The sequence below is a fragment of the Lactuca sativa genome, chromosome 5 (genome assembly GCF_002870075.4).
Source record: "Lactuca sativa cultivar Salinas chromosome 5, Lsat_Salinas_v11, whole genome shotgun sequence".
Lineage (NCBI taxonomy): Eukaryota > Viridiplantae > Streptophyta > Magnoliopsida > Asterales > Asteraceae > Lactuca > Lactuca sativa.
The window spans coordinates 87,546,429-87,570,976 of NC_056627.2; the positions used below are offsets into that span (position 1 = coordinate 87,546,429).

The window sequence follows — 24,548 nt, forward strand, 5'->3', positions numbered from 1 at the left end:
ATTGAAGATACGCATGGAAGAAGCCCTAGTAGATTCTAGGGAAAATTATATGATTCTTTGGAAAACCAAGAGAAAAATACTTGGGATGAGTATGAGTAGGTGTGAAAGGTAGTAAAGGCCTATACTACCGGAAGCACATGACTCGCACTTTGATCAGGGAAAGTCAAAAGGTTACCAAGGCGCTAGTAATTAACTCTGTTTTGTTCATGTCTGCCGTTACCATCGTTTTGATAATGACTAAGAAGATGATTATTATTCCAACCCTAGTGGTCATATCATATCGAGTCTGACTAACATATGTATTCTATGTGGTTCAGAGAACCAAGTTCGATGTAGCGACCAACTTAAGCCAGAAGATTGAAGTAAAAGATAATCGAAGCAATCAATTGAAGTATTGTGATCATTGTTAAAGTAAGAAGCTTGTAGCTAGAAGTGCTACATGCTAGAATGTGATTATGTCCCATTAGAACCTGAAGGAAGGTATATTCCATTCTGGAATCTGATTAAAAAAAACTTGAATTTAAGTGTTGCATCATACGATGTGAGGTCATTAGAACATAACCCATCGATCAATTATGATTATATCACATAAGACTGTTAACAAGAAGAAGGAGTCTCCAATAAAGCTCAATTTTGTAATTTGAAGGTTACAATTGAAAGTCCAACATAATATGAAGAACGGGTGCAAGGTAGAGCACCGTCAACAGTCAAGAAGTCCAAAAGTGAGATACTAATTTGAAAGTTACGGTTATTACCTAAGATGAAAAAGTAACGTATGGAGTCATTATACAAGCCCTGTTTTGTTGATGATTACGGGACATAATCATCCTAAGGGGGAGATAATTGTAACGCCTACAGATTCGGGCTAGTCAATTTAGAGACAATAAACGTCAAAAATGACTATTTGTTAGAAGATTATTTAGGATAAATAATCTTAAAAAAAGTTATAGTATATGTCACAAGGATTTCTTACATATAAAGAACGCTGAAATCTGACTTATAACAAATAAGTTATGACTTGTCGAAGTTTTGCAGGAAAACCGACACGACACCGTGAATTGTAAAAAGTGAATTTATGATAAAATACTTTTTAGCCTTCGTGATCTAAACAAAAGTTATAGTATACGTTAAACCGAGAGCATGCATTAAAAGAACGTCCAAATATGACTTCGTATGAGGAAGTTATGATTTTTCTAAGATTTAGCATAGAAGTGCACAACCCGGAAATTGAATTTTAGATCGGTCGATTTTTATACAAAAAAATCTAAACAAGAATTGAAGATCTCGTTCATAGGAGCTCAACGATAAAAAGACAGTCGAAAAGGAAGCTCGTATGCGAAAGATATGGACGAAACTTAGTTCCTACTCTTCGAGCACGACGAATTCGATACAAATTTGTAAATCTGAGATAGAATGAGAATTAGCCGATGGAGTCTAAATGAAAGTCGTAGTAGTCGTAAATACCAAAACGTGGATATAAAAACGCTGAGAATAGAGCTCGTATGTTAAATATATGGACGAAACTTAGTCCCTACTCTTCGAGCGTAATAAATTCGATACATATTTGTAAATCTGAGATAGAATAAGAATTAGCCGACGGGGTCTAAATGAAAGTTGTCGTACTCGTAAATACCTAGCATGGACATAAAGAACGTAGAAAATGGAGCTAATACATGGAAGATACGGACGAAACTTAGGGCCTACTCTATGATCAAACCCCTATAAATAAAGGATGAATTCTTCATATTTTCTTACACCATTCCGCTATACTCTCTTTAGAATCCTTCATTCTTTCTTGATCAATTTCTCCTAGTTTTAGGGTGCAATAGAGAAACACTGAGTCGTCAAAAAGCCGATGAAAGAAGTTTTTAGAGTCGGAGTTTTGCCTGCGCAATTTCCAGGTTTTCGTTAAAAACCCGATAAGTTAAGCTACACTATTTTGTTTTCAGTGTAACTTATATTTATAGTCATAAGTCGTTATTATGAACCTATAAACAATATATGTGCTATGTATTATAAAATATAAAGTGTTATTATAATATCTTTTAAGTACTCGCGGTACGGGGAATCTATTTTGAAGGGTCGCATGGGTTGTTGGATTTCAGAAGTGCTATAATGCCAAAATGGTCCTGCCCTCCGGTGTTTCATGTCTGCCCCTGTCTGTACATAGTGGTTGAAAAGTATTTTTTAACACTTATAAAACAATTTTGCTCGTAGATAGTCACTATAAATATTAGACAAAAATCTAGCAGTAATGATACTAGGTTTCGTCGAAGGAAAATAGAATTGTTAGATGCGAAGCGTTGCCCGAGTTTGGAATCATCACTTTAACAAGTGAGTGCATAGTCCCTTTCATGAACATGATTTTAATACAAGTATTGATTAAAGTATTAAATATATTTTTACGTGTGAAATATTTGATATTTCATGAGATACGTGTTAAGAGAATATATGATAAAATATGATGATTCAGGATATAGAGTAAACCTAAATTAATTAGAGGAATATTGGGTAGTACCTCCTTATGAGTATGAGTGAGATATACATGGAGAGTATAACTTTAAAACTTGTCATTGATCCGAGAGCATGGATTTGACATAGTTATTCGTCTTTAGTCCGAGAGTATGGAGAGGACATAATTATTTTTCATTAATCTGGGAGCATGGATTAGACATAGTCAATTGTCCCAAATCTGAGAGTATGGAATGGGCATAGTTATTGATCCGAGAGCTTGGATTAGGTATACCCAATCCCGGGGGTATGGATTAGGTAAAGAGGTTAATTTTAGATATGAGAATATAGATCGTGTCGTCGTGAGGATTGACAGGGTGGGGTAAAATTGCTTATATGAGGTGAAATTGTATATATTGTTGTTAAGCTAACCCATTAAAAATGTGATTTAATGGGAGCTCAAAAAGTTGTTGGAGCCCAAAAATTGTTGACCCAACGATAGAATTTTTTAGCCCTATTTGAGGAGCCCAAGATAAAATATAAAGAGCAAAAAATGGGTTGTTGGATCCCATTTAAAATACTTGGCCCAATTTTTCTCCTTCTTTTTTTTTTTGAAAGATCTAGTCTTTTGGACCACAACACTTATTCTGAAAGCGTATTTTGTTGAGCGGAGCTTGCGGCACGCAACTGATTTTTATTTTGCAAAATTAGTTGGTTATTTGTTGTTGAGATAACCCAATAAAATAGCTAACTTAGGAGGATCCCAAAGTTCATTTGAACTAGACTGTGCATCAAGGGTATACCTATGGGGCCTACTTGTGTTTCCCTATGGTATGGGTGAAGACTTCTCTAGCCACGTCTATCACCATGTGATACCCGAAAGGAAGAGGTGCCGACGATTGGTGGACGAACCTTACTACCTAAGGAGGTCGGAATAATGAACCCGCAAGCAGCGTCAGGCTGTTGGGTGACTTGTTATCGATGGGGACGATGGAGACCGATGGAGCTGTTTCATCAGATCTCACATCAACAAGTCGGGGAGGGCAAGTTGTGGTGACGTTGTGCGATGGTCCGGAGATCACTGTTGGTTGGCGATGGTGCTGTTGGTGGTGGGGATGAAGATTACAATAGATGCGACATATTTTTTCGTTAGAGTCGTTTAGTCGTAGATGGAGGTGACCGGCAATGGCGACTCCAAGGGTGTAGCTGTGAAGCGATGGTTGTTGGAGAGTCGCCAACTGCAACAGAGATCGGAGCAGTGAGCTCCTCCAACAATGTTGGTTTGTTGACTCATTTCTTGAGGCTGATCGGAGCCAGAGTTGGACGATGTTGCTTGTTAGAGCTGGAAGCTAAATACGTGGGGCTTACCATCTTTTTGATGAAAGGGATGGTTTAGGTGGGGCCCACCGGAGATGCTATTTTGTCTTCTCCTTGACATCTTTTGGCCATTTTTTTTGTTTTCCCTACTTTATGGTCAGCTGACGAGAGGCACAAGTGTACCAAACTAGAGACCATTGTTGTAATTTAATCAAGTGTGTACAAACTATCTACTGGAATAGCTTGGTTTAACTTCTATACTAGGGTATTCAAAAATGATCACGTGTGTTTTGGTAAAAGATGGTAAACACCAGCCAATATCAACAGGCAAAATTGCATACGGAAATCATTAATTAAAAAATGGATTTTCTGGGAATATGTGAATGGGGTAAGGTAAAAACCCACAAAAACTTATTTTCTCTTTGTACAGTATTCTTGTACATTTTATTACCCTTTGTAAAATCATGAGCTGTAAGTTGTTATTTTCGAGGTATGTACTAGGCAACATGTACCATTTCTTCTACCCTTTTTTTACCAAGCAATAAAATTTAGATAGGTAGAGTAAATTTTTGTATGGTCTTCAAAAATAACTCATGTATTTTGCTCAAAGAATACATGATTTTTTTTTCTTTTTTCTATGAAGATGAGATAAACACATGCACTTTTCTTGTATTTTTGTTATGATTTGTACAATTTATGAGTTGTAATTTCGAGATTCGTTCCTCTAAGGTGTGTTTTGGTGAAAGTGATAAATATGAGCATGGCTCTTAGGATTTTGTTGAGTTTCTTGATATGTACAAGCTTTACAGCTATATGTACAAATACCAACTTCAAAGAATGAAGTTTTATACAGAAAATCACCAAATAAAATGGATTTTCTTGGTAACATGAACTGATAAAGGCATAAGAACTCATAAAACTTCCTTTCTTCCCCAACTTTCTAAACAAATCATTGAAATACAAACGAAAATCGATCTGAGTATGTTTTTACGAACTTCAGAAATGTTCAAATGAACAAGAACTGAACAGATCTTGAGATCTGAACGAAAATAACGAAGCTGATCTAGAGACTTGGGAAAAAACAGAATAGATATAGAGATCTAAGAGAAAGAATGGAGCAGATTTAGAGATCTGAATGTTTGGGAAACAAATATGGACAGATCTTGACGAGAGCCAAACAGATCTGAACAGGTAATGGTAGAAATGAACAGACTTGGGCAATCTTGAGGCGAAGAAAAACATATTTGAAGAAATCGGAGGCGATACTGATCTTGATACCAAGAGACGATTGTTATTCGTTCTTGGTCCCACAGATGACGCCAAATGTTGTGACATGTGCTCAGGCTGCCGGATCTTCTGTGTTGGATCCGGATCGGAGATCTGGAAGTGGTGTCGTCATTGAGTTTTCTACGAGATATATAAGCTATAGTTACAACAAAGTCATTAGAGTTTCCCCAGGGACAGTGCCCTGGGAGCAAGCTCTGACGATTAAGTTAGATCGGTTGGTATATATGAGATGGTTCTACCTAGCTAGAGATGTAACACCCAGGATTTTGAAAGCCAAGAAAGTAAAGGAAACCCTAAATTTAAGAGGGACTCGACGAGTCAAAGGAAGGACTCGGCGAGTCGGAGCGGGATCCGGGTCGATAAGAAAGTGACCAACTCGACGAGTCGGCCAAGTGGACTCGGCGAGTCTGGTCTGTGCGAGGAAAACCCTAAATCCGGGGCTTGGAGCCTATTTAAGCATCTTAATCTTCTTCCTAGGGCTCCTTTACAGCCTCTTGCACCCAGAACGCCGCACCTTAAGCCCCCATTGTGTTCATTCAAGCTTCTAGCCATTTTTGAGTGGGTTTAAGGAAGAAGAAGGAGTGGGAATCCTTGAAGCATCAGGGAGTGGCTTTGGATCTGAAGTTTGGGAAGCATTTCAGAGCATTGGAAGGTATCAATTCGTTTCTCTCCTCCATATTTTTCCTTGGTTATGAGTTTTGGGGCTTTTAAGCCATGTTTAAGACCAATCTTGAGCTTGAGGTCCAGATCTGAGGTTGCTACCTCAGATCCATGTTTATTTTGGTATGTAATCCCATAAAGTATCAGCCATTGGGTGGAGATTGGAGTCTCTTGGTCCTAAACCCTAGCTATGGGTGTATTTTGCCTAGATCTCACTCTCTACACGTAAAGGTTGCAACTTTACGTGGGAAATAGGCTTGGGGAGGGTAGATCTATAGTTTGGAGCTCATGCATGACTCGGAAGTCCTCTGCATGTAAGTGGATCTCAGTGGACTCGACGAGTCCTTCGAGTGGACTCGGCGAGTAGCTTGAAGATGAGGAGGAACTCGACGAGTGGGATGAACAGCTCGTCGAGTCGGATGAAGATGAGCATGAACTCGGCGAGTTGGATGAACAACTCGACGAGTTGGTTGAAGATTGTCTAGGACTCGGCGAGTCTGTTCTTGGACTCGGCGAGTCAGATCGCGAAACCCTAAACCCTTTTGAGTTGAGACTCGAATCAGTGAGTCGGGTGATGACTCAGCGAGTTGGGCAGGACAGGACTTGGAACTAGTTGGACTCGGCGAGTCATGGACTGACTCGGCGAGTCGGGTCGCGAATAAGAAAGTCCCTAAGCTTGTGAACTCGGCGAGTCTTTAGGAAGACTCGGCGAGTAGGGTTGACCTGGAAGGTTGACTTTGACCAGAGTTGACTTAGTTGACTGTCAGACTAAGTGTTATATGTATATTGATAGCTCGGAGAGCTAGAGGAGCAGCGGTTCAGGGGATTGTCGAGTAGCAGCCAGAGGTTTATCAGCAGGGCTCAGCAGTTCAGGTGAGTTTCCTTCCAGTAGGAACGGGTCTAAGGCCACAATGCCGGCCCGTTTAGCTAGCAGTAGTTTTCGGATGTTGATCTGATATAGTAGTTAGTATGTTCGATGCCTTCGTGGCTCAGACAGGATTTATGTGTTATGTGTTCCGGGCTACGGCCCGAAGTAGTATGCAGTATACGTGTGTTCATGCTAGTCGATATGTTTATGTTATGTTCTGCCCAGTTAGCCCGGACTTCGGTCCGATGCAGGGGGCAAGGCCCCAGTTGGCCCGGACTTCGGTCCGATGCAGGGGACAAGGTCCCAGTTAGCCCGGACTTCGGTCCGATGCAGGGGGCAAGGCCCCAGTTAGCCCGGACTTCGGTCCGATGCAGGGGACAAGGTCCCAGTTAGCCCGGACTTCGGTCCGATGCAGGGGGCAAGGCCCCAGTTAGCCCGGACTTCGGTCCGATGCAGGGGGCAAGGCCCCAGTTAGCCCGGACTTCGGTCCGATGCAGGGGACAAGGTCCCAGTTAGCCCGGACTTCGGTCCGATGCAGGGGGCAAGGCCCCAGTTAGCCCGGACTTCAGTCCGATGCAGGGGACAAGGTCCCAGTTAGTCCGGACTTCGGTCCGATGCAGGGGGCAAGGCCCCAGTTAGCCCGGACTTCGGTCCGATGCAGGGGACAAGGTCCCAGTTAGTCCGGACTTCGGTCCGATGCAGTGGGCAAGGCCCAATATGTGCTTTATATGTTTTTGTGTAGTATGTGGTTGATTGGGGGAGCTCACTAAGCTTCGTGCTTACGGTTTTCAGTTTTGGTTTCAGGTACTCGGTTTTCAAAAGAGGAGCTCGGGAAGATTGCAGAGCACACACCATAGTCAGTTAGCCTGGGAATGTTTGACTCTGATAATGCTATTATGTTTTGAATTTAATACTCAAAAGTTATGTTTGATTTATGATACGTTGTTTATAAATCTATTTTTAGTAATGTTTTAAAAGAAATTTTTAGTCGGGATTTTTGGGTCGTTACAAGTTGGTATCAGAGCCTTGGTTTGAGGGATTCGGGCGCACTCCTGAGTGTGTCTGAACTCAAACTAAGGAAGTGGTATATAGTTTTCAAAAGAAACATCGTAATTACAAAGGAATTTTGAGAAAAGAAAACAATTTTAGAAAAAGCAAAAAAGAGTTTTGAAAAGAGAAAAAGGTGTGGTGCATGCAATCAGCCGAGCTCAAGTAAGTACTCCCAATTTACCTATACAAGTTATATTATGATTATCAGTATCAGTTTCAGTTTCAGTTTCAGTTCCAGCTTCAGTAGAACAGCATGCTAGAATAGGACCAAGGATCTAGGATGATGCCTTATGTGCCTGCTTTATGTGTTCAGCTTTATGAGAATTGCATGCTGGTATTGAGTAGACAGCAGTAGGATAGCCTGTGTAGGTTATGCCTGATAGCATGAGCTTAGCATTGTATGCTAGTGCAGTTTCTTGTTATGAGAATTGTTTTGCCTGAGTATGTTTCCTTTATCCGAATGCTGCTTGCTTTGTGCTTTGTGGGACTCTGAGTGATGGGAGTTAGCCATTAGGTGAATACGTCACATCACATGTGATCAGGGTTGGATAATCTCAGAGTGCTGGATTTGGCCCTACTGCGCAGCTCTCGTCTGAGTCCAACCGTTGTAGGGACGAGACTTTTACTCGAAGGATTATCTGAGCCTCATTATATGTGATGGTATTCAGGTGGTGGCTAATTGGCATTACAAGGAGGCCTTCAGCAGCTGAGGATTGTTTGGGTAGAGTCAGAGGTTCCCTAGGGCAAGCCTAGGATGAGAGTAGCAGAGATCAGTAAAAGAGTAAAGGGGACTGTGTGGAGTTGAGGTAACTCTTGAGGAAAGTATGGATAGATGTGGAAGGTAGTAGGGGCCCATACTACTGAAAGCAGAGGATCCGTACTCGATTCAAGAGGGGCCAAGACGAAACCAGGAATGGGGTAGTGAGTGAGAAATTCCTCAGCAGTAGTATGTAAATTGATCAGGATTTTGTTATATGTTCAGCATGGTGACGTTGCGCGAGATACCAGTTAGCAGTTCAGGTGTCGAGGAGGGGTCTGGCTCGGGCTTCAGAGCCGGGCAGCTTGATGATCAGATGAGGGATTTCATTTCCGCAGAGATTACGCGCAACATCATTGATCAGACTCCAGTGATTTTCGGTTCGGTTAGAGAGGCCATTGTGGAGCTCATGGACAGTCATCTTGAGGCCTTTAAGGCCGGGTTAGTTTCAGGACAGATTGGGGCTCGTCTAGGTCCCGAATCTTATGGAGTTCAGGGATCCATCAGGGAGGGAGATCCCATTTCTAGTTCCTGCCATCAGGGGGCAGGGGTGAGTGGGGAATTTTGTCTCCAAGAGAGACCATTGCTTGATTGGATAGTTGAGGAAGTTTCGCGAGCCATTCGCGAGGATCTGCCCGACATGGTCGTGAGGATCACTGATAGATTGATAGCGAGGCTTCAGGATCAGACATCTGTTGTTCAGTCAGCAGGCGTTGCCGTTGGGGTAACGCAGGAGCGAGAGTCGGGGAGGGAGTCAGAAGGGAAAAGGAAAATTGATGAGACTCAGGTAGCCTCAGGTTCGGGTAAGAGGCCCAAGGGTCCAGATTTGAGGACGAGGAACTATCAGAGCCGCAGTCGATGCGGGAAGTGCGGAAGGACGCACATGGGTGTGTGTAGGCGTAGAAGTGGTGGCGATGCTGGGTGTTTCAAGTGCGGCCAGATTGGTCATTTTAGCAGAGACTGTGTTGTTACCATCGCCCAGGGGCTTGATCCGTTATGTTTCCATTGCAGTCAGAGGGGCCACAAGAAGGCCCACTGTCCGAGTTTGTATCCAGCAGGGCAGGTGCCAGCTCCTGCCCTTGGGACTTCGAGTACCGCCAGCAATTGTCGAGGCCCGGCAAGGGTGCCTACGGCTCAGAGCCGAGTTTTCCGGTAGATTTCAGCAGGGATTCGAGCAGCACTGAGTAATGAAGGTACGTAACTTTTGTTTTTCTGTCAGCTTATGTCATGATTATATTGTTATGGTTCGGCATCAAATTGTGGTATAAGTGTTGTGTTATAGTGTGGCTTGCTTGTGATTATGTTATATGCCATTTGCATACCTCGGATAATTGGTTGGTAGTTAGGGGATGTGCTCTTATGGAGAAGGTTTCGGTGGATGCAGTAACTATAGCATGGTTGAGAGAGAGATTTGGTTCGTTTCACTAGTTCGGAGTGGTTAGTGATTGGGATGGATTGGTTAAATTCCTACCTGGCAGGCTTGGGTTTCCCAGTAGATGTTCCGGAATGGTAGTGAAGATCAGGATCTCTTTTGAGTATCGAGCAACAAGGGGTGAGCAGGATCGAAGTGGGGGAGAACCCTCCGGGTATACATGGATAAGAGTCTCGTAGACTCAGAACGAGTGCGCGGTCTCTGAGAAGAAATGGTAGTAGCTCAGTGAGGGATGGATTGAGAAGTTCAGAATTGGGAGTTCCAGAACTTTTCCCAGCAGCTAGTTCATGTAATCGAGATGGTTAGAAGCTGGTTGGGAATCCAGGAATGGAGGACCACCTGTCGGACGCATGAGAGTCGGAATGAAGATCTTGAGAACGGGTAGCAAGAGATGTTTTCGTATTGATAGCCAGTGTCTGAGGCGGCATGCAGGTTGCGTAGATTCAGGAGTTGGGAGGGTGGAAACTTCCCAACAATAGCTTCTTGTATCCGGATTAGTAAACGGTTGGTTTGGGAACCAAGCCGAAGGATTCCTCAGCGAAGCGCTAAGTATATCGAGGGTATAAGATGTAGAGGATGATGCAGAATTCAAAGTCTAAGGACTGTCTTTTTAGAAATCAGGATGAGGACTCACTAGTGGGACTAGGGATAGTCAGGATGTTCTCGAGATAGCAGTAGTAGTGTTGTAAGTCTGCGGGGGTAGCCGTAGCATTCACTAGCAGTCAGATAGCGGTAGTAGTGTTGTAAGTCTGCGGGGGTAGCCGTAGCATCCACTAGCAGCCAGATAGTATTAGAGAGTTGTAAGTCCGCAAGCGTAGTCGCAGCCTTTTATCAGATTGGTAGGTAGCATGAGCGCGTGTTAGACGCGGGAAAGCAGTTGTACCCACCAGTTCGGGTGCAGCAGTGAGGATATGGGAATCCGCGGGCTAGCTTTCGGATTTCCCAAAGGGATCAGTTACGGCTAGGTTAGCAATTTGGGCTTTGGATCGTCACATCAGTTATGAGATCAGAGTCGCAGTGGACCATTGGGGTTCGGGTATGTTGTGGGCTACCGTCAGTCTGGGAGCCAATATGTTGTTAGTAGTGGAATTGATGATGTCAGGATGTGACGTATGGATCCGATCGGTTGGATCGGAAGGTTGCGAGAGCCACAGTGACAGGATAACTAGTGAAAACTAGTCCTAGAGGAAGATTTCGTTCAGAAGTCGTGGAAGAGACTAAGTGAGGAGTCCCTTGACTCCACAGTTGGGTTGGAGTTCAGTGTTTCAGGCAGCTCAGTGTTTCAGTCAGTTCAGTGTTTCAGGCCGTTCAGCATCTCAGTCGGTTCAGCATTTCGGGCAGTTTAGTGTTTCAGGCATGTTCGGTATTGCAGGCAGTTCAGTGTTTGGAAGGTTTCAGGGTTCTGGGTCAGTATTGTTTTTGCGTTGGAATGCAAGTGCTGACGGTATAGTTGGTTGATTTGGAATTGGCAAGTCCCTCTCAGCAGGATCAGTGGAGCCTTCTGCCAAGTGTAAGTGATCTGTAAGGATAGCTAGGCAAGTAGCTTTTCATTCAGGAGGAAAGGCTCGAGTAAGTAGGAGATGAGTAATCAGGTGGGATAAAAGCAAGCTGGTTCCAGCAGCATCGTTTCGGTATGAGCGGCAGGATGGATAGAACAGTTATAGATAATCGAAGTATCTTTAGGAGTCGCTGAAAGAGACTAGGAGTTTGCGATGGAGTGTAGTGACCGGTGGGAGTCCGGTAACTCAGATATAGGGAGATTGGTTAGACCAGAGTAGTCTCAGTACATCCGGTAGGCGGATGGGAGGCAGCAGGACTTTCAGTCGGAGGAAGTAACGTTGAGGAGATTATGGGGAAGAGAAGGATTTAGTATGTTCTATCGGTAGTGATCGGCACTGTGAGTGGCCGGAGTGATGGGCAAAAGGGTGAGGGATTTTCCAGACAAAGAGTTGGAGGCAGTTCGCAGGCAGTTGACCATGGTAAACTTCGAGGACGAAGTTCAGTTTAAGTGGGGGAGAGTTGTAACACCCAGGATTTTGAAAGCCAAGAAAGTAAAGGAAACCCTAAATTTAAGAGGGACTCGACGAGTCAAAGGAAGGACTCGGCGAGTCGGAGCGGGATCCGGGTCGATAAGAAAGTGACCAACTCGACGAGTCGGCCAAGTGGACTCGGCGAGTCTGGTCTGTGCGAGGAAAACCCTAAATCCGGGGCTTGGAGCCTATTTAAGCATCTTAATCTTCTTCCTAGGGCTCCTTTACAGCCTCTTGCACCCAGAACGCCGCACCTTAAGCCCCCATTGTGTTCATTCAAGCTTCTAGCCATTTTTGAGTGGGTTTAAGGAAGAAGAAGGAGTGGGAATCCTTGAAGCATCAGGGAGTGGCTTTGGATCTGAAGTTTGGGAAGCATTTCAGAGCATTGGAAGGTATCAATTCGTTTCTCTCCTCCATATTTTTCCTTGGTTATGAGTTTTGGGGCTTTTAAGCCATGTTTAAGACCAATCTTGAGCTTGAGGTCCAGATCTGAGGTTGCTACCTCAGATCCATGTTTATTTTGGTATGTAATCCCATAAAGTATCAGCCATTGGGTGGAGATTGGAGTCTCTTGGTCCTAAACCCTAGCTATGGGTGTATTTTGCCTAGATCTCACTCTCTACACGTAAAGGTTGCAACTTTACGTGGGAAATAGGCTTGGGGAGGGTAGATCTATAGTTTGGAGCTCATGCATGACTCGGAAGTCCTCTGCATGTAAGTGGATCTCAGTGGACTCGACGAGTCCTTCGAGTGGACTCGGCGAGTAGCTTGAAGATGAGGAGGAACTCGACGAGTGGGATGAACAGCTCGTCGAGTCGGATGAAGATGAGCATGAACTCGGCGAGTTGGATGAACAACTCGACGAGTTGGTTGAAGATTGTCTAGGACTCGGCGAGTCTGTTCTTGGACTCGGCGAGTCAGATCGCGAAACCCTAAACCCTTTTGAGTTGAGACTCGAATCAGTGAGTCGGGTGATGACTCAGCGAGTTGGGCAGGACAGGACTTGGAACTAGTTGGACTCGGCGAGTCATGGACTGACTCGGCGAGTCGGGTCGCGAATAAGAAAGTCCCTAAGCTTGTGAACTCGGCGAGTCTTTAGGAAGACTCGGCGAGTAGGGTTGACCTGGAAGGTTGACTTTGACCAGAGTTGACTTAGTTGACTGTCAGACTAAGTGTTATATGTATATTGATAGCTCGGAGAGCTAGAGGAGCAGCGGTTCAGGGGATTGTCGAGTAGCAGCCAAAGGTTTATCAGCAGGGCTCAGCAGTTCAGGTGAGTTTCCTTCCAGTAGGAACGGGTCTAAGGCCACAATGCCGGCCCGTTTAGCTAGCAGTAGTTTTCGGATGTTGATCTGATATAGTAGTTAGTATGTTCGATGCCTTCGTGGCTCAGACAGGATTTATGTGTTATGTGTTCCGGGCTACGGCCCGAAGTAGTATGCAGTATACGTGTGTTCATGCTAGTCGATATGTTTATGTTATGTTCTGCCCAGTTAGCCCGGACTTCGGTCCGATGCAGGGGGCAAGGCCCCAGTTGGCCCGGACTTCGGTCCGATGCAGGGGACAAGGTCCCAGTTAGCCCGGACTTCGGTCCGATGCAGGGGGCAAGGCCCCAGTTAGCCCGGACTTCGGTCCGATGCAGGGGACAAGGTCCCAGTTAGCCCGGACTTCGGTACGATGCAGGGGGCAAGGCCCCAGTTAGCCCGGACTTCGGTCCGATGCAGGGGGCAAGGCCCCAGTTAGCCCGGACTTCGGTCCGATGCAGGGGACAAGGTCCCAGTTAGCCCGGACTTCGGTCCGATGCAGGGGGCAAGGCCCCAGTTAGCCCGGACTTCGGTCCGATGCAGGGGACAAGGTCCCAGTTAGTCCGGACTTCGGTCCGATGCAGGGGGCAAGGCCCCAGTTAGCCCGGACTTCGGTCCGATGCAGGGGACAAGGTCCCAGTTAGTCCGGACTTCGGTCCAATGCAGTGGGCAAGGCCCAATATGTGCTTTATATGTTTTTGTGTAGTATGTGGTTGATTGGGGGAGCTCACTAAGCTTCGTGCTTACGGTTTTCAGTTTTGGTTTCAGGTACTCGGTTTTCAAAAGAGGAGCTCGGGAAGATTGCAGAGCACACACCATAGTCAGTTAGCCTGGGAATGTTTGACTCTGATAATGCTATTATGTTTTGAATTTAATACTCAAAAGTTATGTTTGATTTATGATACGTTGTTTATAAATCTATTTTTAGTAATGTTTTAAAAGAAATTTTTAGTCGGGATTTTTGGGTCGTTACAAGAGAGAAGCATCTTAGTATGTATGGTGTATGTTTAGCCATGAAGGCTCTTGGTTGGAGAAGGTGACTAGAAGCATGTTCTATTTATATAGGATAATTTGGTCAAGGGAGAATTAGGTTAGGCATTAGGCCAGCCCAACTAAAGCCGAGCTAGCAAGGAGCTGAGTAAGAGAGCCCGAGTGCCACGCGTGGGCATCAGACAAGGCTAACAGGCGAGCATCATGAGAGCACTAGGCAAGGGTAGCCGTATGGGCCATGCTAATGGACCATACGTTAACAACCTACATATCCTATACATCGTTCAACTCATGGAATCTAAATAACTTGAAATTTCTTAATCGATTTTCATTTATGTGGGGAATTGACTAAATGGGTTAACCATTTTGGAACATGAATTATATTTTGTTCAAACTTCAAAGAGATATATACACTAAAGTCCCAATATTTTCATCGATTTGACAAGAAAGTCCTAAACTTTATTTTTTGACAGTAAAGTCCTAACTACTTGTAGTTTTTGACATGTTTACCCTTTTTTCCGATTCGCCGGTAATTATGATTTTACTGTCAAAATCATCAAATCGGACTTTGCTGTCAAAAAAATAAAGTGTAAGATTTGTTTGTCAAATTGTTAAAAATATTATGACTTTAGTGTATATATCCCTTTTTTTGGTTAGAAATTTATTGGTATGATAGTTTTTAAGCATAAGAGTTATTGAAACCTTCTATGGCAACTAGATCCTATTGAAATCATTAACGTTTGCTTCTTGTTAAATAGTTTTTTTAATCTCTACAAACCGACATTGAAAAAAATAGAGATAATCAACAAAGAAAGAAAGAACCAGGGTTGTGTTGGTTTTTTTGCAATCCTAAAAATGAAGAACAAAGAAACCGAAAAAAAAAACAAAAACAAAATTGTCCTTCTTACCCCTTCTCCACATTCACACCATTTTGACTAGGCGTGTGTTGTTTGTGTTTGTATAATTTGTCCCCTCTTTTCAGTTCAAGATTTGGCAGCGAACCAAGAAGAAAATTTTACAAGTCTTTCGCTCTCTCTTTTTCATCTGTTTCTCCTGATCGTGATTGTATCAGGTTAAAGATGATGATGGTAAGAAAAATAGTAGTGTTGCGACGAAAATTACAATAAAAAATTATTGGGCTACGGAAATACACTAAAGTTCCAATATTTTCAACGATTTGACAAAAAAGTTCTAAACTTTATCTTTTTGACAGTAACGTCCTAATTCACGATTTGACAATAAAACCCTAAACTTTGTTTTTTTGACGGTATAGTCCTAATTATTGGCTAACCGGAAACAAATGATAAACTTGTCAAAAAAACTACTGGTAGTTAGGAGTTTACTCTGGTGCTGTGAACAATGCTATTGTTCTTAACTTAAATATATAAGCCATTACACTAAAGATGAAAAAGATTAATTTCATTTTGATATAGTAAGTGTCCAAAAACAAACATGAGATGAATAAGAAATTAATCTATAGAAGACTGAATGATTTTTTGAGTGAGGATTTGATTTGAGGTCATCCCACATAGGAGGAATAGTTACAAGAAAGTGGATTTATCTATGGAGGCATTCCGTGCGCTTTTAGGCCTTAGTACCACAATGACTCTCTTTTACATGCAAGGGATGCAAATGTGGATTGAGATTGGCCTCGGTTAACTAACCTTTATCCTCACACGAATCTGTCGACCTAAAAAATGTATAATACATTTTGCTAGATTTTACTTTTCATTTTCATAAATGACAAATAAACATGGTATTAATGTTATAAATTAGATTAATGATGTATTAAGATATCGGTTTATTGTGTTTAATCAACATAATTACTTTATCGGTTTTGATTTGATAATTATAGTGTTGTTTGTCGTATAAATACGGACTCTTGCACACAAATTACGGGACTGAAACTACAAGTTTTGAAGCTTTTACCAATGTAATATATGGGTGTAGTTGAGTTCAACTGTATTCGAAAAACCATTTATTCTTGTTGTATCATGAGAAACCAACATGTGATAATGGGGAAATTAAGCTTTAAACAAACTGTGTCAAATACAAGCCTCGATCTATTCCTACAATTCTCTTGTTGTGTCTTTGTAATTTTCTTCATAGCTTTTTGAGGCATTTCATTTCACTATATTTCCTTTTATTGGATCTTTGTTTGATTTCCCTTGGATTTGAGTTTGCTCTTAGATGTCTTCATCAAGAAGAGTCAAAACCACTTGAGAAATCGCGACTTTAAAACTTTCCAAGCATAAGAGCAATCGTCGGATGCAAATTAATCCTTCATGTATTTCCATTCTCTTTATCTTGTTATAACAGATAACAATCGCAAAAACTTATCTTCTAACTTATACTTAATTCAATTGCAATTGCAAAGGTCAAATACATACATATATGTACGATCTATGGATCAATCAATAACCATTTTCTTAACTTAAATATATAAACCATTACACCTAAAAGAATCTCTCCCATGCATGGTATGTTATGGTCTATCACGTTTTTCCGAAATAAGTGCATAAATAGCATCGGAAAGCTTATTAATCGATGTGATCAGACCAGTGATCCCTTGACGATTAACTTCATTTCGTGTCTCTTCCAAGTGAAGTCTTTGTTCCTCAAGTTCCATCAATTCTCGGTGTCTTTTCTCCTTCTTCTCCTCAAAGCGTTTTAGGGTTTCTGATAATACTCTGGTGCTGTGAACAATGCTACTTCCGATGTCTCTCACCCTTCTCCTTTTATTATCATTGTCTGCATCTTCTCCTTCTGTTTCCGATGATTCTACCGATGCTTCTGAAATTTATGTTAACAATCAGTTATATGGAAATCGTAAAAGTTTTGAGAATAAGAAAAGTGAGATATTAATTATTGATTCTTTAACATGAACTTAAGATAGTGTACGTGATTAAAGATTCGTATATATGCAGTAGGTATTTGTTGCAATGTAATTGTAAAGCAGAAGAAAAGAAAAGGTAGATCTTGCAATCAATGGCTACTACGAATCTTTGTGCAGTTGCAGGCCACCACTCCCACTTCAACCCATCATCACTACACTCCAAAATACCATAAAATTACAAAAAACCATAAAAATATGACCATTCAAACCATTTATATATATATATATATATATATATATATATATATATATATATATATATATATATATATATATATATATATATATATATATAATATAATACAATTCATCATAATAGTTTAACTTTTGTTACAAATTCTTTCATCTACATGTAAATGTAATTTTTTATTTATCTTTCAAAAAAAAATGTGATTGTACAATGTCTAGCCAATATATACACCAATACTACCTCTTAAGACATCAACTTAGATATGTAAAATTTTTGAGTATTAAATATGTGGAATTTCTCTAACAAAGAGTTTTTGGTATAGAGGTGTATATGTTTACATGTGGAAATCATGATTTTCTCTCACAAAGAATTTTTAATGAGAGACAACAACATATATATGAGGCCTAAAACTTGTCATAAGTAAAATGCATATTTTGCAACACTGTTTTGTTTTTTTTTGTTTAATTTATGCAACTGGTTTTTTAATAGAGATATGCTACAATATATACCTATATATAAAACTGGTTTTTTAATCGACATATGCAACAATATATAACTACAAAACCGTTATTTCATCGCATGAAACAAATTAAATTCTTATCTTCTACCAACTTGTCGAACAATACCTCATATTAAAATGTTATACACACCTAAATACATTATGCATGTTTAATCATATATATTTATATTTATAAAAATTGTGATAAAAAGTTAGAGAAGTGGAGAGTTTGAATAGTGTGAAAAAGGTTCCTGAAAGGGAGGACCCACATGATGCCAAGAGCTTTTAGAAGTACTTGATGGTAGCGAATGAGCGAATGAGATGGTGAGGTTGTAAAAGGAATTCACAGCTGTTGACTGTACTGTATAAAATCCAGAGAACCATAAATGGAGGAAAGGGTTGCAATAACTGTGTGCCAGAGTTTTCAAACCCTGCATCTTTGACCAACATTATCTCTCTCTATAACCGACGCCAAAACTTCCATCAACTTTTTATTTTTTTCTGACATTTCCTATTATTATTTGTTTATTTTAAAATATATTTAAATTCCAAGATTCATAACATTTATTCTTATATTCCTACTAATTGTAACAAAAATATATATATAAAAAAAGTGCTTCATTTATTTTTTTATCAGTTGCTTGTGTTCGAATCGTTATGAACAAATATATGATTGAATGTGTTGTATTTTTTTTTTATAATGGTAAATGTGAAGGGTAGAACTATTTGTATGGATAATTTACATATTTTATAAAGAATTGCAAACGTTTTATTGTTATGCATTTATTAAATCCATAAAATGATAGATGTAAGGTATTGGTTTTATGTATTTTGTCTGCTCATTTTTTTATTATAGTACTCATGTCTAGTTAATATTATTAATATGAAATGACATTTGCAAGTGCACAAATGCAATGTCAAAAATGAGAATGGTACAATCAAGAAGGCTAACGTTTTACTCATTTCCTTCGTCTTATTACTTTTTTCCATGGTTTTATTTATTAAAAATACAACTATAGTATTATTTTTGTGTGAGTTATTAAAATATGTAAATGACAAAAAAAAAATAATAACACATATGTGCTATTTTTGACACATTGTATATCTTTACTTGAAGTAACAATGTATATATATATATATATATATATATATATATATATATATATATATATATATATATATATATATATATATATATATATCTTTTAATAAAAACGTACTTACTTTTTTAATACTAATATAATACGATTTGTGATAAACATACATCTATTTCTCAAGCCTAATAATAATAAGGTATTTATTATGATTAAAAAAGAAGTACAAATATTTTGTTCTTTATTGAAACAATAAAAATTAATTGGTATTGTTTGTAAAAAAAAAAAGTATAAATAGATTATTATAATAAGATAATACACAAATACATGATTATTCTCCCATAGTCCTATACCAAAAACGACGGATTTTCCCCACATTACTTTTATCAAATACAAATCTTTTGTAGTTAATGTCATTTAAAATTTATAAATAACTAGTGTATGTATTTTTCTTTTAATTTCAGAACACGTTAAATTATGAATCATAAGATCTAATTATCCATAAACTATTGTAGTGTGTGTAAACGACTAAACGTGTATTTTTTGAATTACCTGAAGCAGGAGGAGGAGGCGGAGGCGGAGGCGGAGGGTGATGTTGAGATGACGATGGCTGAGGAGGAGGTAGCGACGACGGAGGCGGCTGGGGAGGTGGAAGGACTGCGAGAGGAGGCTGTTGCTGAGGAAGACAATGTCGCTGGGGGGTTTTTTTCTGAACAACGTCGTTTAGTGCTTCATAGATATTAAGTAGCAAGTTCGATGGCAGATTTCGATCTTTGCGTTGGGTTTTATCCATCGACCAATACGACGGACGATTTTGCGCCGGTGATCGGAGTTCGTACTCACGGACCTTCTTGTAGTCGCGGAGCAAGTTATCCCACTTGTCATTGCACTGGTTCTGACTACGGAAGCAGCCATTACTCCAACAGTAATTCTCTACCCATTTCCACCTCAGCTCCCCGCCGGTGGCCGCACGGCTGTTTGCTGTGGCGGAGGTGGTGGCGTTAATTCGACGCTCATCATCCAGCTTCTTTGCGGTGATTAGGACAAGGGTCTCTTCGAGGGTCCAGTTGCCTTTCCGGTACTCTCGGTGGTTGGAAGCAGGCAACAACACGACGTTGGATGTGGTTGCGCCACCGTGGGTTATGGGCGGCAGATGGTGGTTTTTGTACGCGATGGCAGGATAAGGTGTTACATTCACAATATTGGGTGGTGTTGTGGTGGATGTGTTGGGAGGTTCAGACATTATTGCGGCATTACAAGAACTATATTCCATTTCAGAAGCAAGTGTGTTCAATATATACATATACGTATATTCTTATTTGGAAACATTGGCACTCTAAACTATGCTTACTATTAATAATATATGCTTTTACATTAATTAATTAATAATGGATGTATAATAATCTTTAGACACATACTTTGTGATATAATGATTTACGTTTTAGATCTAGAATACTATTTTGCTCGTTGCGCGTTGTTAGGGCGTGAAATTTGTAAATCGAATTTTGACAATTGTACCGATAAAAGTTAGACATTGTTGCATTTTGTTGGTAGGTAAATATACATTGTTGATATAAGTGACACAACTGTCGCCGGATGGAATAAATACGAAAGTTTAGAAAATCAAAAGGATGAAAATAATATTTTATAAAGTTCAAAACCGAAAATGTCAAAATGATATGTGACAAACGCAGAGGGTGATAACTTTAGGAAAATTATATTATATATATTACAAGGCTTAAACACAAAACTTCACAAAAATAACGGGTGAAGGTAACATCTAAAAAGTTCTAGGCCGATGGACTAAAAGTAATATTTTAGAAAGCATATTGTTGAAAAATATCATTTTACAAAGTTAAAATGTGGGGAGTGCTAGTGGATATGTCCATTGAAGGTAGGTGTCATTGACCAACTCTAATTTATACCGTCGAATGTAAATGTACCATATGTGACCAAAATCATACGTAGGAAATGTATTTAAAAATAAGCAAGAAAGCGTAAAGTTACGAATAATAAATTTGAAGTTCATAAGTTTGGTTTTTAGAAGATGTAAGGCGAAGATTATCTCTACCAGAAGATACATGAACCCTTGTGTGAAAAGAAATCTAACACAATTAAGAAAAAGGATTATAATATGTTGGATCCATGTGTTATTGGTATGGTCTCCTTATCGTTAGTGAAGAAATTACATACAACATCGTTAATGAGAAGTCAACGTTTGGACTGATTTGTGCATCATCAAACATGTATGTAAAACCCTCAAGTGTGAATAAGGTTTTCTTAATTCGACATTTGGTAATGACATCAAATTAAGGAAGGTGACTCAATGACAGATCATATAAATGAATTTATGTTAATAATATCTAAGATAGTATAAGGAATTAAATTTCAAGATGAAGTACACACATTTTTATTTTCTTCTTTGGTAGATAGTTGGTTTGGAATGGTCACAGCAGTTAGCAGTTCGCCCAGAACTACGAAGCTTACATTTGAAAGCATTTACGATTTAATTATATGTGAGGGTATATGTAGAAGGAATGTAAGGGAATCTTCTATGAGTTTGTTAAGAGCAGAAGATAAGGGTAGAACATCCAATAGATAGGGTAACAGTAAAGAAAAGTGAAAGTCAATGAAGAAAGGTGTAACACCCCTCGTTAAGGTCTAGATGAAAACATACTTAAGAAAAACGTATGTGGAGATTACCCCAAAAACTTGGAGTTTATGTTTGTGAAAAAACACTTTGGTCCCAAAATACTAAACTTAAATCGAATTTTGAAAACTACTGAGGTTGTTAACAATAAACATATAAAAACAAATATACAAGCTTACCACAAATTTCATGGCTTTCTTAAAGTCTAAGTTATTCCCTAACTCACGTTAAGGTCTTCAATCCAAGCATACATAAGAATAAGATGAGCAATGGATTTTTTTAGTCAGTTACTTATGGTTCAAGAAGTGACCAACCATTTGATGTGAAGCTCATCTGAGTGTAGTGTATGATCTGAAGTAATTTGTCATTCAAGAAATTCTCCATCCAATAAATGTCGTTTTGAGCAATGAAGATGTTTTTGTCTTATTCATGTTAGTGTTTAAGGAAAAATATCTACACGGTCATTTTTCAGTGTATGATTCTAATTATATAATTTTTAGTATCATACTCTTTCTTCCGGTAGATATTAGTATGTTTGAATGTGCCTTTAAATAGGCTTTTAAGTCTTCATTGTTTAGTACTTTTATGAATTTGAAATACAATTAATCATATTCTCCTAAAAACGTTCTTATTGTTTTGTTTTCTATTTCTTGCATTTAATACAAGCTGATATTCATGATGGATTGTTTCAGAGTTAGACTAGATGTTATATTATTAGTTTCATTTTTGTTCGGTTTATACTCTCACAATTGGTATTAGAGCCTAAGTAGTTGTCCTTTGAATCCATCTGACCAAATTATCATTCCTCAAGAACACATTGGTGTTCATTTGCTTTTCCAAGTCTACAGATTGAAATTTCTTCTTATACACCACAATCTGTAACAACGTGAATTTTCAAAATAAATTTTCATTTTTAAAAACATTCATTCATTCATAAATAATGTCAAACACATTGTATCAAATGTTATTATCACAAAACTTTTCCCTATAATCTCTACAAAACTCCAATGCGTGTGTGTAAGAATCATGTCGGCGCCTTCCTGCGCTCATCACAAGTACCTGAAACACATAACACAACAATTGTAAGCATAAATGCTTCGTGAGTTCCCCAAAATACCACATACAACACATACGCCACTCAAGGCTATAATACAACCCTCTGGTCAATGTGTCTCAGCGGGACCCTCCAGTCCCATAGCTCGTTGGACCCTCTGGTCCAGTCTATATCATCATACAACATACAAATATCACATAACACATAATCTCAAACATAACACATAAGACCCTCTGGTCATCACATAGTACCATTCTAGGTAACGTATAGTGAGAAGACTCACCTTGATGTCTTGGAAAATATCTAACTTGGAAGAAGTATGATCTAGCCTCCGCCTAATCACATAACGTAATACCCTCATAAATACAACTGTACTCAACCCTAAAAGTCAACAAGGTCAACGGGCAAACTTGACCCGACTCGGCGAGTGCACAAGGGCGACTCGGCGAGTCTACACATGTCCACTGACTCTCTTAGATCCTCTCTTGGCACGTCGAGTACTTCCCTTGACTCGACGAGTTCTACCTGACATGAATCGCGGGGCCACCCCGACTCAACTCGCCGAGTCTCAAGAACAACTTGGCAAGTTCCAACTTGAACTCAGACCCCTGACTCTCCCTGACTCACCGAGTCATTCCCCCAACTCGGCAAGTCCACTCACTGAGTGATTAACGGGCAACCTTCATACTACTCGTCGAGTTTGTTCTTGGGACTCGGTGAGTTCATGCCATGCACAAACTCAAAACAACTTCTGAGGTCAGATATGTTCCATACAATCATAGATCTGGCCTCCCCAAGCATGATAATCACGTAAAGTTCGGACCTTGACACACACATAACTTAGAAATGGTCCAAAATGGTGATTTAGCCCCAAAAATGACATTCCAAGCTCATGACTTCCAACTTGACTTGTAAAGCTCCAAGGTTTAAGGTCTCTGGACCTCTTTGGGTCCAGATCCAGAACACAAACTCAAGGAGGGACCAAATACACCACTTAATCAATCTCTAGAAGCGTTAGGAAAACCCTAACACTAAGAATCAACACCAAAATTGAAGAAGGTCCGAGAATAATACCTTAATGCAATCTCTATGAGCTCAAAACCACCAAAAATCGCACCTCATTCAGCCTCTTCTTGCCTTAAACACTTCCTTCTTGCAAAAACACCCACCAAATATCAAGATTGGCCTCTCCTTCCTCACAAATGCTCTAGATCTCTTTAGGGTTTCTTTCTCTAGGGTTGGTGGCCGCAAATGACGGCCATAAGGCCCTTTAAATAGGTCTCAAACCCTGGAAATTAGGGTTTCATTAAACAGCATGGACTCGCCGAGTCCAGCTGTGAACCCGCGTACAAATCCACGACCATACTCGGCGAATCTAGACGCCAACTCGCCGAGTTCCCCCACAAAACCCAAAAATAAAAGAACAAAATATCATACCTGGGAATTCGAGTGTTACAATTCTCTCCCACTAGAATTAGACTTCGCCCTCGAAGTCTCACTCTGCAAACAACTCCGGATGCTGCTCCCGCATCTCACGCTCCGGTTCCCAAGTCAACTCTGACCTTTTCCGATGCTGCCACTGGACCTGCACCAACGACACTTCCTTGTTCCTTAAGACCTCGATCTTCCGATCCCTGATTGCCACCGGTCTCTCGGCATAATTTAGGCTCGCATCCACCTGAATATCTTCTAATGGCACCACTGCCGACTCGTCGACTATACACTTTCGCAACTGCGACACGTGGAAAGTGTCATGAATCTGACCCAACTCTGCTGGCAACTCCAAACGATAGGCTACCCCGCCTACCCTCGCGATCACCCTGAAAGGTCCAATATATCGGGGCCCCAACTTGCCCCTCTTCCTGAATCGGATCACTCCTTTCCAAGGAGAGACCTTCAGGAGCACGAAGTCGCGGACCTGAAACTCGAGCTCGGACCGACGTCTGTCCGCATAACTCTTCTGACGACTCTGAGCGGTCAACAGTCTCTGCCTGACCTGCTGGATCTGCTCTATCGTCT

General features: G+C 40.4%; 1 protein-coding gene across 2 annotated transcripts; it reads right to left on the bottom strand.

Moving 5' to 3' along the window:
* Positions 1-16,482: 16,482 nt before the first annotated feature.
* LOC111890273 (trihelix transcription factor ASR3) lies at positions 16,483-20,350 on the bottom strand. Of its 2 annotated transcripts, none has more exons than XM_042902501.2 (2): positions 19,378-20,350; positions 16,483-16,936 (listed from the first exon to the last, which is right to left on the bottom strand). In XM_042902501.2, exons 1-2 carry the CDS (start codon positions 20,126-20,128, stop codon positions 16,632-16,634), a joined length of 1,056 nt encoding a protein of 351 aa, XP_042758435.1. In that variant the 5' UTR covers positions 20,129-20,350; the 3' UTR covers positions 16,483-16,631. The 2 variants fall into 2 exon arrangements, with proteins under 2 accessions (XP_042758435.1, XP_023742188.1); XM_023886420.3 differs by having other exon boundaries at positions 16,483-16,939; positions 19,378-20,348.
* Positions 20,351-24,548: the final 4,198 nt, after the last annotated feature.

Coding starts and splice junctions, on each gene's coding strand:
- LOC111890273 (XM_023886420.3), bottom strand. CDS start 20,128: ATGTATATATTGAACACACTTGCTTCTGAAATGGAATATAGTTCTTGT. Junction 16,940..19,377: donor GCCTCCTCCTCCTGCTTCAG/GTAATTCAAAAA, acceptor CATAAATTTCAG/AAGCATCGGTAGAATCATCG.